At 34.4% G+C, this 15,699-nt stretch overlaps 1 protein-coding gene across 1 annotated transcript in view; it reads left to right on the top strand.

Moving 5' to 3' along the window:
• Nucleotides 1-15,699, top strand: part of chd5 (chromodomain helicase DNA binding protein 5) — a 114,350-nt gene that overhangs the window by 82,605 nt on the left and 16,046 nt on the right. The window contains 11 exon segments of the mRNA XM_056467849.1: nt 286-427; nt 1,537-1,668; nt 4,072-4,189; nt 4,288-4,412; nt 5,089-5,335; nt 5,418-5,590; nt 10,303-10,477; nt 10,582-10,668; nt 13,571-13,659; nt 13,752-13,885; nt 14,148-14,292. Coding sequence (XP_056323824.1) covers nt 286-427; nt 1,537-1,668; nt 4,072-4,189; nt 4,288-4,412; nt 5,089-5,335; nt 5,418-5,590; nt 10,303-10,477; nt 10,582-10,668; nt 13,571-13,659; nt 13,752-13,885; nt 14,148-14,292 — 1,567 coding nt within the window.

The following is a 15,699-nucleotide window of genomic DNA, read 5'->3' as shown; positions in this document are numbered from 1 at the left end:
TATATTTTCTGTTTCATTACTTTTTTTATTTGCCATTTTAAGTGATTTTGCTGTTGCTTTTAAAATAACTGTATAGCTTTTATTCATTTTATTTCATTTTTAGTTATTTTAGTATGTCAAGTTTAAGTAAATTAAGTAAAAGTTTAGTTTTCTAGCTAAAGTTTAACCAAAATTGTGCTTCATTTCACTTAACACTTTCATAATGAGTTAAATAATTAAGTTACCTGTAACAACCCTGTTTAATATCTAGAATCATTTAAGAATTTTTGTTTTCTTTTTTTACAGAAAATACTACAAGTTTATTTTAACAAGGAATTTTGAGGCTTTGAATTCCAAAGGAGGAGGGAACCAGGTGTCCCTTCTAAACATCATGATGGATCTGAAGAAATGCTGCAACCATCCCTACCTGTTTCCAGTGGCTGCAGTGGTGAGGATGAACATATGGAGACCTCCAGTTCATATCACTGCTGTGGTTTATTTTTAACACGTGTAATGGCGATGCATTTTCTTATCTGAGCTAATTTAAGACTCACAAGCTTTTGTTCAGAAGTCTATTGTTTCTTAGTGAATGCAGTGAATCGGATGCTTTTTTCCCACTCTCATGTTCAAGGACAAAAAGTTGACAAGTAATAGGGATTGAAATGGAAAGCATCACTTTTAATGGACTATGGATGTGAATATGCTATTAAGCTTAAACATATTTATAGATTTGAATTGTGTAGCGATTGTTTTTTTAATAGATATGCAGATATTATTGAGTATGTCTCACACAATTTGCAGAAAACAACAACAAAAACACAAATCTTGAGCGTCTCAAAAATCTTGAGTGTCCAAGAACAATAACTATGTGATTAACTTTGTTAGCATGCAAGTAGAATGACCCTATAATTCAAGCAAACACAAAACCTGTTTTTGTTTTTATATTTACAAGATATTATATAGTTAAATAATATCAAACATGCAAGAGTGCTATTTCTTGAATATCAGCACATGAGCCTGATCGAAAATATGATACTGTTTTTATTCAACAGTTCAACAAACAAGTTAATATAGTGTAAGTGTTATTTATTGAAACTATTGTCTGTTTTGTTCTGTTTTGCCAAGGAAAATGCTTCCATGCAAAGCCAGAGCAGAACATTTGCATATCTCAGAGCTATAATGCAGTGTTACAAAATATTTCAGATTAATATTGTTGTTTTGAGACTTCATTTAATCAAAATGCACCGTAATAATATTTATAAATAATCACAAGAAATGTTCTTAAAGCACTTATGAACATATTCTAATGATTTCCGAAGGATGTTAGACTTCTAGTAAAAAAATCTGCTAAAATAAGCTTTGCAGGAATACATTTTAATAAAACTGAAATAGAAGGTAGTTCATCTATATTGTAATATATCGCAACACTTTTCTGTATTTTGGATTCATTTAAACGTAAAAAAAAATCTTAACAACCCAAACTTGTTTTGAGAACAGTGTCTAAAAACACTTGAATTCGAGCATCTTCTAGTAACATTACTGTTTTTACATTTGCAGGAAGCCCCGGTGTTACCCAATGGCTCTTATGATGGTAACCTTCTGGTGAAATCCTCAGGGAAACTCACCCTGCTTCAGAAAATGCTCAAAAAACTCAAAGATGGAGGACACAGGGTTCTCATCTTCTCTCAGGTACACTGTTTAGCATTTATTTCCTCTTCTAGAGCATAGAATACCCTCTGAATAAAAAGAATAGAAAAAAACTTAAATATGCGACAGTCCTGCCTCTATTTCAGTGGAAGATTAATTAGTCGGTAAACTGTGAATAGAAAATAAGAGTGGAGCTCATTCATCTTTTAAACGGTGTTGACAAATGAAAAGGCGGAGCCTATATTTATCTCCGCTTTATTCTTGACTCTTTCCCCTCCCATTTTAAATTGCCTGTGCAATCACTGCATTCATTAATTTGATGAATGGCACAGGTAAAGGGGGGTTGTCTCAGAGAGACTTCATTTGCCACCCTTTTCTTTCCCAAGTGCTTGAGAATAAGCATAAATATTAATGTTATTGCATGTTGTGTGTTTCTTCAGTCTTTTCAGCTAGATTAAACAGGAGGGCCTTGGGTGACCACCTCATTATCTTTCTGTTGCAGGAAAGCACATGTAATTTTATGGGACAATGCAAGACACATTAACATTAACATTTACAACATTTTATCATTGTGTTATTGTAAAGAATAATACAGATACATTTTACATTAGAGACATTGTTTCATGCTCCCAGTCTAAAGTTTTGGATTGGTAAGATTGTCATCTTATTTAAGGTAGTTTAAAAATTGTATTTATTTCTGGGTTTTGAACCTGAATTATCAGCATCTATACTTCAGTCTTCAGTATCACGCCACAGTACAGTTTGATGATCTGCTGCTCAATAAGCATTGATTAAAATAAATAATTAAACATTAATTATCATTTTTAATGTTCAAAACTGCTGGGTTGCTTGATGTTTTTTGTGAATTCTGCAAAATTCAAGGTACCATAAAAAATATATTTGCTTTTATATTTCGAAGACACATTACATCAAAAGGAAGGGAAAATGTAAAAAGGGAAGAAAAAGATATTTGTAATGCAAACAAAATCTGAGAATACTAAAGTATTCAAATGTATCAGTTTCCACACAAACTTTCTGACAAAATCATCATTAATTCATTAATAATTATTATAAATAAAGAGTATAAAAATAATTGCTAAACAAAACCATCTGAATATTGCAATGATATTTGAAGGATAATGTAACACTGAACATTCACTGAACAATTCTGCTTAGAATTAGCTGAAAATTGCTTACAATTTGCTGAAAATTCAGCTTAGAATTTCAAGTATAACTTACATTTTAAACTACATTCAATCAGAGTAATTTTAAATGGGAACACAATTTTACAGTTTTTTACTGTTTTTCAAAAGAACCAATAAAAGCAGCGGTGGTGAATAGAAAAGGCTTCATTTTAAAACATTTGTTCACTTCTGAGAATAAGAAAAAGCTCACAGGATCATCCTGCAAAATTCAGGAGAGGTGATCAGCCTGCCAGAGCCATGTTTTTCCCCTCTTATTGTATTTTACAGTTTTTCTCAGTCACGTTGGTTCATTTCTCAGATCAGAATTGAAATTTGCAAAAGAGTAAGTGCATTTCTCAAAACAAAGCGTACAAATAGCAAAACACCATAGATTACCTGGAAAAGCCAGTCTCTTTCTCAAAATCTGTAGTTCATCTCTCAAAACTTCATTTTTATGTCAATGATTGTGTCAGTATCTTTAGAATGACAACTCCTGCTGTCATTGTGTACGGATAAGACAGTCAAATGACTTAGTCATGTTGTCAATATAACTGTGTACTCTGGAGGGCTGTTCTGGTGTAAACTTTTCTTGTTGTTGTTGCTGTTTGTACTGTAATTTGTTGACAAATCAGGTCATTATGATACAGAAAGGAAAATATAGCACTGCAAAGCACAAAGTAAAAAACAAAACAAATGTAGAAATGTGAACTTAGGACAACCTGCTTTCACACGGGAGAGATTTACCAATTCTGGACAGATTTAGAAAAAAAGTCTAACGGAAAAGTATAGAAAAATACATTATGACAAAGTATTATGACAGCTTGTTCAAGCATTTTTCATGTAAAGACTTGCTATGAACTAATGCCTAAATGTTGTGGCAGTGAGACTATTCAGACAGAGACCATTATAATCCATTTTGATCAACATAACCTAAGCAACTGATAACGTAGGAAACAGAAGAGAATTACACGTAATAATTTGCATGAATGTCTTTTGTACATTCATTCTGTTCAAAGGAATGAGAAACTGCTTTTTAAATATGCACAAGTGACGCAACGATCTGAAGATTGAACAGGTAGTTTTGAGAATTTTCCATTCTGATCTAAGAAATGTACCAAAGAGACTGAGAAAAACTAATAGACTGAACTGTAATCTGTATTTGCTTAACATTTTGCTCAATTCTGGCAGTTGTCTTTTTATCGGATGCTGCTGTTGTCTCTCCTGTTTGTGTCTGATCCTATATGGTTGATCCCCCTCTTAGATGACAAAGATGCTGGATCTACTGGAGGACTTCCTGGAGTTCGAGGGGTATAAATACGAGCGCATTGACGGGGGCATCACAGGCGGGCTGCGACAGGAGGCCATCGATCGCTTTAACGGTGAGGATGCCGACAGTGAATCTGCAGTGATGTCTGTGTGTGTGGGAGAGTGTGGATACTGAGGCACTCGTACTGACTCTCTGTCACCCTCCGTGCAGCACCCGGCGCTCAGCAGTTCTGTTTTCTGCTGTCCACTCGTGCTGGAGGATTGGGTATCAATCTGGCAACCGCAGACACAGTAATCATATATGACTCTGACTGGAATCCGCACAATGACATTCAGGTAATGCACAAAACAGTACTGGGTCAGCTTCTTTGGAATTATGACTGATAATTTAAAGTGTTTAAAATAGTATTTGGCTCAACTGAAAGCCATTTAATACATAGATAGATAGATGGATAGATAGATAGATAGATAGATAGATAGATAGATAGATAGATAGATAGATAGATAGATAGATAGATAGATAGATAGATAGATAGATAGATAGATAGATAGATAGATAGATAGACAGACAGACAGACAGACAGACAGACAGGTAGGTAGGTAGGTAGGTAGATGATAGATGGATGGATGGATGGACGGACGGGCGGGCGGGCGGGCAGGCAGACAGACAGACAGACAGACAGACAGACAGACAGGTAGGTAGGTAGGTAGGTAGGTAGATGATAGATAGATAGATAGATAGATAGATAGATAGATAGATAGATAGATAGATAGATAGATAGATAGATAGATAGATAGATAGATAGATAGATAGATAGATAGACACAGACAGACAGACAGATAGATAGATAGATAGATAGATAGATAGATAGATAGATAGACAGACAGACAGACAGACAGACAGACAGACAGACAGACAGACAGACAGACAGACAGACAGACAGACAGACAGACAGATAGATAGATAGATCTTTTTTCCCTTTGTCTTCATTGTTTTTCTATGTTGTTGCAGGCATTCAGCAGGGCGCATCGTATTGGCCAAAATAAAAAGGTTATGATCTATCGCTTTGTAACTCGGGCATCCGTAGAGGAGCGGATCACCCAGGTGGCCAAGCGAAAGATGATGCTGACCCACCTCGTGGTGCGTCCCGGCTTGGGCTCCAAGACTGGCTCTATGTCCAAGCAGGAGTTAGACGACATCCTCAAATTTGGCACTGAAGAGCTTTTTAAAGACGACGTGGAAGCTGCCAGAACGATGGGTGAGCTGAAGGTGTTGGAGATAAAGATTGTTGTACTTCCACTGTGCATTCCAATAGCTGAAGTCCTAAATCTCTTCAACAGGAGACAATAAAGAAGGAGAGGAGGTCAGTGTGATCCACTATGACGATAATGCCATCTCCAAACTTCTGGACCGTAGTCAAGATGCCACTGAAGACACCGAGATCCAGAACATGAACGAGTACCTGAGCTCATTTAAAGTGGCTCAGTATGTCGTGAGAGAGGAGGACGGAGAGGTGAGAAACAAATGCTTTACTCTCTGTTTCTCATGTCTTTTTCTATTAAACTAGGGATCAAAGATGAATGCTAGCTCATCCTTTCAAAATGACTGCCTTTATTATTTTTTCTCTTCTTTGCTCGAAAGGGCATCGTTTTGCAAGTTTGCTTTTTCTGCAAAAGCGTATTGGATTGTCGTTTGTATATGGATTTAGTTTTGTGTGGAGATGCGGCATTGCTGCTTTTTTGTTCAGGCTGGAAGTGAAGGTCAAATTCTTCAGCATATCTAACTTTTTTTTTGTTTTGTGAAGGAAAATAAATGCAATCCGATGTTTACGAATCAATTTCAAATGAGTTTTATTAAAACGTTAAAATAGTTTAGGGTTATTTTTTCTTTCTTTTTTTAAAGGTTCATATTTTTGTTCAGCATATTCATTTATTAATTTTCCTTCGGCTTAGTCTCTATTTCAGAGGTCGCCACAGCGGAATGAACCGCCAATTAATCCAGCATATGTTTTACACATCAGATGCCCTTCCAGCCGCAACCCAGTACTTGGAAACACCCATACACTCTCATTCACACACGTATACACAAAGGCCAATTTAGTCTATTCAATTCACCTATAGCGCATGTCTTTGGACTGTGGAGGAAATTAGAGCATCCAGAGGAAACCCACACAAACACAGGAAGAACATGCAAACTCCACACAGAAATGCCAATTGACCCAGCTGAGACTCGAACCAGCAACCTTTTTGCTGTGAGGCGACAGTGCTAACCACTGAGCCAATGTTTTGCCCCTTGTTCAGCATATTCTTCAGCATATCCTACTTGTGTTTTTGTTTTGTAAAGGAAAATAAATGGAATCTGATGTTTGAGAATCAATTTCAAATTAGATTCATTAAAATAGTTTATGGTCCTTTTCTTGTTTTTTTAAAGGTTTATATTTTTGTTCCACAAGAGTGCATTAAATTGATCAAAAATGTTTGTCCCTCTTTTTTAAAGTCACATTTGATTTCTAATTCAAATAAATACTGTATCATGGTTTCTACAAAAACAGCATTACTGTTTTGAACATTCAACATGATCAGGGATGTTTCTGGGACACCAACTCTGATTAATCTGTTTAATCTGATTGTAAAGAATCATGCAACAATAAAGATGTTGCTGTTAAAAAAAAAAGATGTTAAAATATTTGCTTTTCCATCACACCAAGCAGTCATTTAAATTGTGATATAAATTATACCATCATTCATTCATTCAATTTATTTTCGGATTAGTCCCTTTATTAATCTGAGGTCACCAATGTGGGATGAACCGCCAACAATTCCAGCATACGTTTTACACAGCAGATGCCCTTCCAGCAGCAACCCAGTACTGGGAAACACCCATACACTCATTCACACACTTATACACTATGGCCAATTTAGTTTATTCAATTCATCTATACCACATGTCTTTGGACTGTGGAGGAAACCGGAGCACCCGGAGGAAACCCGGGAAGAACATGCAAACATCCACACAGAAACGCCAACTGACCCAGCTGGGATTTGAACCAGTGACCTTTTTGTTGTGAGGTGACAGTGCTAACCACTGAGCCAATGAAGGAAAATAAATGCAATCAATTTCAAATTAGTTTCATTAAAACTTTTGAATAGTTTATTGTCACTTTTTCTTGCTTTTTTGGAGGTTCATATATTTTTCTGCATATTCTTCATCATATCATACTTGTAAGAAAATAAATGTGATCCGATATTTATCAATCAATTTCAAATTAATTTCATTAAAACCTTTAAATAGTTTAGGGTCACTATTTCTTACTTTTTTAAAGGTTTATATTTTTGTTCAGCAAAGGTGCATTAAATTAATAAAAATGTTAGTCACTCTTTTAAAGTCACGTTTGATATCTAATTCAAATAAATACTGTATCATGAAAATCACAAAAACAATAAGCAGCATTTCTGTTTTCAACATTCAGAATGATCAGAAATGTTTCTGGGACACCAACTCTGAATAATCTGATTAATTCTATAGAATCCTGCAACAATAAAGATATTGATGTTAAAAAATTTGCTTTCCCATCACATCAAGCAGTCATTTAAATTGTAATAAGCTTCATTAAATCAATTCATTTGATCATTTATTACAGATTTTATGCACTATGTAAAGTTATTTAAATGGATAGTTCATGCAAAAATGAAAATGTACTCATACTTAAAGGGGTCCAAACCTTTATTGGCCCTATCATACACCCGGCGCAGTGAGGTGCAACACGTGTTTAGCGTGATTTGTTGCTATTTTCAGACCAGCGCAACCCTATTTTCACGTTTTGTGCCACGGTGTTTAAATAGCGAGAAACTGAGAAACTGAAATAAACTGTGCTGTTGCCCAAGTAAAAGGTCTAAAGTCAAGCTCAGATCAAACAATATACAATATATTTCATATCAAATGAAATTAAATATAAGGCTAATGGATGTATTCAGCGGAGTGCGTACAACACCATTTCCTTATCCACAAAAGTAAAGGACTAAAGTAAAGAGTCAAAGTAAAGTGAAGAGGCCAATTAAAGGAGGCTCATTCTTTATCCTCGCGCAGATGGTCTGTTAAACTGTTTTCTCGCTAGTGAAGCATTCAGTTTTCCATTTAGTTTTTCCACTTACAAAGTCCATCATGTAAATAGCAAATGTGCCAAAACTTGACGCAACTGACTCTGAAAGGGAATGGGAGTTGAGATTCTGCTTGGTTTAATGCACGTTATGCTCAAAACACACCCATAAATCATTAAGAGAATAAGCACAATCCTGTAAGACCATGTGCCGCGGCGCAAACCATATTTTTCTGTCCTTAAAATAGCAAAAGTGGATTTAGACACGCCCATAATGCTCCATATGATTTAGACTTTGTGCCTAGATCCCTAAAATAGAGCCCATTTAGTTTCTGTTTTCTGTTGGACACACAATAAGATATTTTGAAAAATGTTAGAAACCTGTAACCATTGACTTCCATAGTAGCAAATACTATGGAAGTAGGAAGTCAATGGTTACATGTTTTCAAAAAAATTTGTCACAAAAAAATGAAAGGCCCAAGTGAAGGTTGAGAAAATGATGACAAAATTTTCAGTTTTGGATGAACCATCTCTTTATCACTTTTCGAAACACTTTTAAATTATTGAATTTTTGTGCAATAACATCATAGAACGTATGCAATATGCTGAGCTGTGTTTGAATGCTCTTATTTTCAGTCTCTTTTTCCTCATACTATGTGACATTCACTGTGAGTGAGTGAACAAGTCAGCAGTTTTGGACATGAATGTGTAAAATGTCGCTTATTCTCTTATGTGCCTGCGGGGAGATGTCAGGATAGACATGGGCAGAAGCAAAATTTCAGTTTTCCATCCTCTTTCCACACTGACAGCTACTCTCAGCATGAGAACGTCTCTTGGGATCAGGCTGATGCTTACATCATTACTATATCAACCCATGTAGATAAGCAGCTGTCTGAGAAAATGGATCAAATTTCAGCAACAGCAAAATGACAGTGCAGACAGTAAGCCGTAAAGATTTGTAGATTTGTGTGTATTTGCAGCTCCTCTGGATATGTATCATGGGAATACTATGGTATGCTTTGAAATAGCTTGGACTGCCATGGTATGTTTAGTTTATTCTAAGCCAAACTTTATTATAATGATAAGAAAAATAAGAAAATTTTAATTTAGTTTTGCCATAATTTTTATAGGAGTTTGCATGTCCTCCCTGTGTTCACATGGGTTTTCTCCTGGTACTCTAGTTTCCCCTACAGCCCAAAGACATGCGCTATGGTTGAATTCATTCATTCATTTTCTTTTCAGCTTAGTCTCTTTAAAACATCTTTGAAAGTTGTTCATAAAAGTGTGGAAACCCGGTATATACATTAATATATACAGTGCACAGGTATATATATATATATATATATATATATATATATATATATATATATATATATATATATATATATATATATATATATATATATATATATATATATATATATATATATATACAAACTTTTATTCAATTCAATTCAATTCACCTTTATTTGTATAGTGCTTTTACAATGTAGATTGTGTCATAGCAGCTTCACATAAAAGGTCATAGTAAATAGGAACAGTGTAGTTCAGTTTTTAGTGTTTAAATTCAGTTCAGTTTAGCTCAGTTCAGTGTGGTTTAATTGAATTGAATTGAATATAGGTGAATTCATTCATTCATTTTCTTTTCGGCTTAGTCCCTTTAAAACATCTTTGAAAGTTGTTCTTAAAAGTCTGGAAACCCGGTATATACATTAATATATACAGTGCACGGGTATATATATATTATGTAAATACAAACTTTTATCTTGGATGCGATTCGTCATGGTTAATTGTTTGACAGCAATGCTTTAAATATAATATATAAAATCACTTTTGTATGTTTAATATACTGTAAAAGATCATTAAACAAATAATATCACTATACTAACATTTAAGATGCTACTAAAATACATTTTGTAAAGGATGTCTTATTTTGGAATAAAAGCATAAACAAGCTTTATCCAGCTTCAGAAATAAGACAAAATAATAATTACATAAACAATTATCATATCATACACAAATCCCAAATGCTCAGGATCACTGTTAGTCTATAATAATTCTAAGTAGCTTAACCGAAGTCAATAAGAGCCTGTGATGTATGATCTGTGTTTGTGTGTGTGTTTCTGCAGGAGGAGGTCCAGAGGGAGATTATTAAGCAGGAGGAGAATGTTGATCCAGACTATTGGGAGAAGCTCTTGAGGCACCATTATGAGCAGCAGCAGGAGGATCTGGCCCGAAACCTGGGCAAGGGGAAACGCATACGCAAACAGGTCAACTATAATGACGCCTCTCAAGAGGACCAAGGTACCCAAACACAGACGCTGACAGCATTATAACTCAGCATAAATCTGTGAGTGTGTGTGTGTGTGTATGAGTGTTCAAGCATGCCCTCTCGATCCCATTCACAGAGTGGCAGGACGATCTTTCGGATAATCAGTCTGAGTACTCTGTCGGGTCTGAAGATGAAGATGAAGATTTTGAGGAACGGCCTGAGGGTGAGTGTCCTCATTATACAGAGATTGGGATCAGTAACACTTTTTTTTTTATTCTGCAAGGACTGTTAAACTGACAAGAGTGAAAGTAAAGACTTCTGCATTGTCAGAGATTTCTATTTCAGTAAATGCTGTTTTAAAATAACTTTTAAAACAACTTAAAATATATATTTTTTTGCATTTTGAATACATTGAAATAATATTAGGGCTGGGCGATTTAGCCTAAAACCTAAATCTCGATTAATTGAACATTTTAACTCGATTACGATTAATGAATGATTATTTTATTTATTTAATTTTTTATTTTTTATTTATTTATTTGATTATTTAATTTTTTTGCCTTCATAGTTCATTGACAGGTTTTGTACAGTAAATATGCCCACATATTATATTACAAGTGAGAGATTTCTGAATTAAGGGTGCTTTACTTGATATTAAAATAATTGAAGGCAACACAAACACTTTGTACTATCTAGGAATATTTATTGAACAACTTAAATTAAAACACACATTGCCTTAAATCAACAGTCACTTTTTGTCTAATAAAAAGTGAAAATAAATAACTCAAATAAAGTTTTTTCATATTAAAAGTAGAAAATTAGCTGTATCTTTTCTAAATAAAATAACATTTGGATATCCTTTAAATAACATTTGAAACATTGCATTTCTTGCATCTTCTGTAATCAAATATGTTAATGTAAATAATAATTTTATTATAATGGAAATATGCCGTCTCAAGGCATCTATGGTGCAGCTTATAATCACAGTCAATATAGTTGAAATGTGCGACGTGTAGTTACATTTTTTTTAAGGCTTGAAGGCTGCGCTGGACCATACGTGTGAGCTTGACGCAGAAGTATAAATCAGCCTCAACAGAGCGGGGTCACGTGACCACTTATGGTAGGGAAAGTTATTGAAAAAATTGACCTGGAAAAATGTGATTGATTATAGGTTCTATATGTCGATTTCAGTTACTTTCCAATTAATCGCACAGCCCTAAATAATATAGATTTTTTTACAGCATTTTTGATTAATCATATATATTCTTGGTGAGTATATAGGAACCCCAAAGTAATCAAAATAAAAGTGTTGAAATAAACACAGCAGAATAAAACTTTTAAATAGGCTTCTTTTTTAAAAAGATCAAACAATTATAAAAAAAATGAATAAATACAAATAAATCAACATTTAAACATGCAAAAAAACAAACAAAAATTAATATGAAATATGTGACAAAATTATAAAAAATATATTAAAATAGTAGATTACCATATTATAATGAGTAATTTAGTTTTTATTGAGTTTTTTTTAATTGAGTTTTTTTTTTTATTGAGTTTTTATTAATTCAAATAAAAAAGTTAAAATAAAAAAACTAATTAAAATAAAACACTTAAAGGCTCTTTTTATTAAAAAGATCAAATAATTACTAAATAACAACTAAGATTAAAAATAAAATAATAAATTAATGTTAAATTTAAACAAATCAATCAATACAAAATACATGAAAAATTATAGAAATAAATAGATAGTAGACTACCATATTATAATGAGTAGAGAAATGTAATAATATTGTGAATTAATATCAAAAATTTTTCTAATGATATTTTATATACACTGTGGCATTATTGAGTATATGAACTTGTATCAAACCCCAAATTATTAAAATACAAAGTTTGAAATAAACAAACGCATTAGAATAAATCATTTAAAGGGTCTTATTAATAAAATGATCAAATAATTACTAAATAATGACTAAGCTCAAAATAAAACATAAATGAGCATTAAATTTAATCAAACAAATAAACACATAAATAAATAAATGTAAAATTCATAATATAAAAATACATTAAAATTGAAGATTACCATATTGTGATGAGTAGAAAAATACAATAATATTGTACATTAATAAAAACGATTTTTCTACCGATAGTTTAAACACACTCTGTCAGTATGCATTTTTCAACTTTTTTGCTTTGTAATGTTTTATGAGAATTCATTGGCAGCTGTAGTAACCTGTTTTATGACAACTAGAGTTCATATCCTGCTTAAAATGACCCATTCATTCTGAAAAAACAATATTTGTATTGGGAATCAAGTGTTGTTTCCATAGGTACTGTACCTCTCTACTTCTGTTTTGTAGATATGTAGCCTTATCGCCAACCTTATTTCACCAAGTAGAACATGTTACTGGAATAACATCTATGTTGACCCTGGAACAACATTCCAATCAGGCAATCAGAATTAAGGGATATGTTTACTGTTTATGTTAAGGTTGGGCTTACGATTAAGTTTATGCACTTCTCCATGATTGTTATCAAACTATTATTGCCCTCTGATTTTGGGAATAATTTGCAGTTATGGTTGGGTTTAGGGGTAGGGATTAGGTATGGATTACATTTTCCAACAAAAATTATGTTCTTAGATCAACATAGATGTTAATCCAGGATCGCAACGTACTTGGCAAATCATGATGCGCATAGTCTTACAGTGATCTACTGTGTTGTTTACTTAAATGTTGTTTAGGTGAAGCATACATTTAGCTTAATCCAGTTCTACATTGTTTGTGCAAAACCTACAAGGAGAAAATAAAAGGTGCTTGAAACAGAGTTTTGCTAAGTAAATATCAAATGACTAACTATTGTTGCTTTTGGATGAATTAATTAAGCAGATTTGACTTAGATTTCCCATATACTAACCATTTTTTTTTATTTGAGTGCAAAATGGGCAAAAATTTGGTTTATTAAGAGACTATAGATGCCTTACTGAATACAATTTTACAATAGAGCTCAAAAGTATTGCTATTTATGGCATCTAAAAGACCCTTGCAAATAATACATGCTTGACTGCAGTAATTAAAGTAGTTTTGAGACTTTTGGAGATCTAAATGTGCACTTTTTCCCTTCAGGTGGACGCAGACACTCCCGCAGACAGCTGAAGAGCGATCGGGACAAACCATTGCCGCCACTGCTAGCTAGAGTTAGTGGAAATATAGAGGTAAATCTTCTTACACTGTTGTGAAAAGAGGGAGTTCTTGTGTGTTCCTTTCATTAGGTAAAGCTTTTGGCTGTTTTCCTTTGGGATTTTAGGTTTTGGGATTTAATGCCCGGCAGCGGAAAGCCTTCTTGAATGCGATTATGCGCTGGGGAATGCCTCCACAAGATGCCTTCAACTCACACTGGCTCGTCCGTGACCTGAGAGGGAAAAGTGAGAAGGAGTTCAGGTTTGTACGTGAATGAGGTCTCACTCTAATCTGTTTGTTAAGTCACGTGACACAGTTTCTGGATCCAAATGCTATATCAGATGCCAAATGTGACCCTGGAGCACAAAACAAGTGTGAGTTTTTTAAGATTTGAGTTTTATACGTCATCTGAACAAAGAAGCTTCCCATTAATTGTATTGTTTGTGGGTTTTGAAAAAAAACCTAAAATATAAATATATCTTCATAGTCTGTTATTATCATTTATTGCGGTTGTGTTTTTCAGGGCTTACGTGTCTCTGTTCATGAGGCACCTGTGTGAGCCGGGAGCAGATGGAGCAGAGACATTTGCAGATGGAGTCCCAAGGGAAGGCCTGTCCCGCCAGCATGTTCTCACCCGGATCGGTGTCATGTCTCTGGTCCGCAAGAAGGTGATGATTTACTTACTGCTCTTTTATCTGCACTGGTTTTTAGCTTGATGAGTGTAATTACAGTATTTAATTTCAAACAGTGTTATTTAAATATCAGTTAGATACACAGACACGTGCATTGTGAAATGCAGAGTTTTTTTTCCATTTGGGATGCGGTATTAAATTCCATTAAAACAACACTCTTCCAGAAGGTCATACTCGCATCCAATATCTCGTTTGTTACGATGGGCATGCATGAAGTGTTCCTGAATGAAAGTGATGAACTGCAGTTAAAGTCAACAAATTAAAAATGAAACACCTGAAATTACATGATACTCCTGGATAGCGTGGTGACGGAATGACATTAATCGAATTATGTGCTATAAAATGTAAAATGGGATCATGAAAGCAACATTCAAAATGTAACTCCCATCTCTGGGAAACATCCATACACACTCACTCACACTTATACACTACGGGCAATTTAGGTTTCCCAATTCACCTATTCCGCATGTCTTTGGACTGAACCCATGCGAACGCAGGGAGAACATGCAAACTCCACACAGAAATGCCAACTGGCCCAGCCGAGGCTCGAACCAGTGGTCTTCTTGCTGTGAGGTGACAGTGCTAACCACTGAGCCACTGTGCCGCCCATTTCTGGTTAGTAGCATGCATTATTAAAGGGGTGGTCCAGAGTGTATTTTAAGGGCTTGGTTGTGTTTATAAGATGCAAAGCAATGTGTGCTCATGCTTCATTTGTATAAACGCAGGGAGAACAGGCAAACTCCACACAGAAACGCCAACTGACCCAGCCGAGGCTCTAACCAGTGACCTTCTTGCTGTGAGGCAACAGCACTACCTACTGCGCCACTGCGTCGCCCTTTTCTTATTCAGATTAGAGCAAATAATTAGATTACTGTCATGTAAACATAGTCACTGTCTATCTCCCCTGCGTCTGTATTTGTGCTGCCTCTGTGACAATCAGCGCGTACAGGTAATGAAACTCCCTTTTTCATGTAAACCCTTCCCTCTTTCGTCACTCAACACTCTTACCTAAACAAAGCTGGACTCACCCACTTTCTTGACTTTTTTTAAACTAGAAGTGTGTGCTGAGACGGGGGGTTCATGGCCCTTTAGTTCAAGTTCAAGTTCATTTATTTATAGAGCACATTTAAAAACAGTCACAAGACTGACCAAAGTGCTGTACATAAGACAAAGTAAAATAAAAAGAGATTATAAATTTAGTTTAAGATTACAGGATTAAAAGTTGAGTTTAAATGTACTGTAATATAATAGTTTTCTGACATTAAATAATAAATATGTATCCACAATAATCATTCCTTGAAATGAATCTAAATGGTTTTTAAATATAACAAAATAGTAATAAATGATCAAATAAAAAAGGGTTTCTGCTGAAATTCCTCTTGT

This window comes from Danio aesculapii, chromosome 11, assembly GCF_903798145.1.
Source record: "Danio aesculapii chromosome 11, fDanAes4.1, whole genome shotgun sequence".
Classification (NCBI taxonomy): Eukaryota; Metazoa; Chordata; class Actinopteri; order Cypriniformes; family Danionidae; genus Danio; species Danio aesculapii.
The sequence above is the reverse complement of the archived record's forward strand: the minus strand, read 5'-3'. Positions and strand labels throughout refer to the sequence as shown.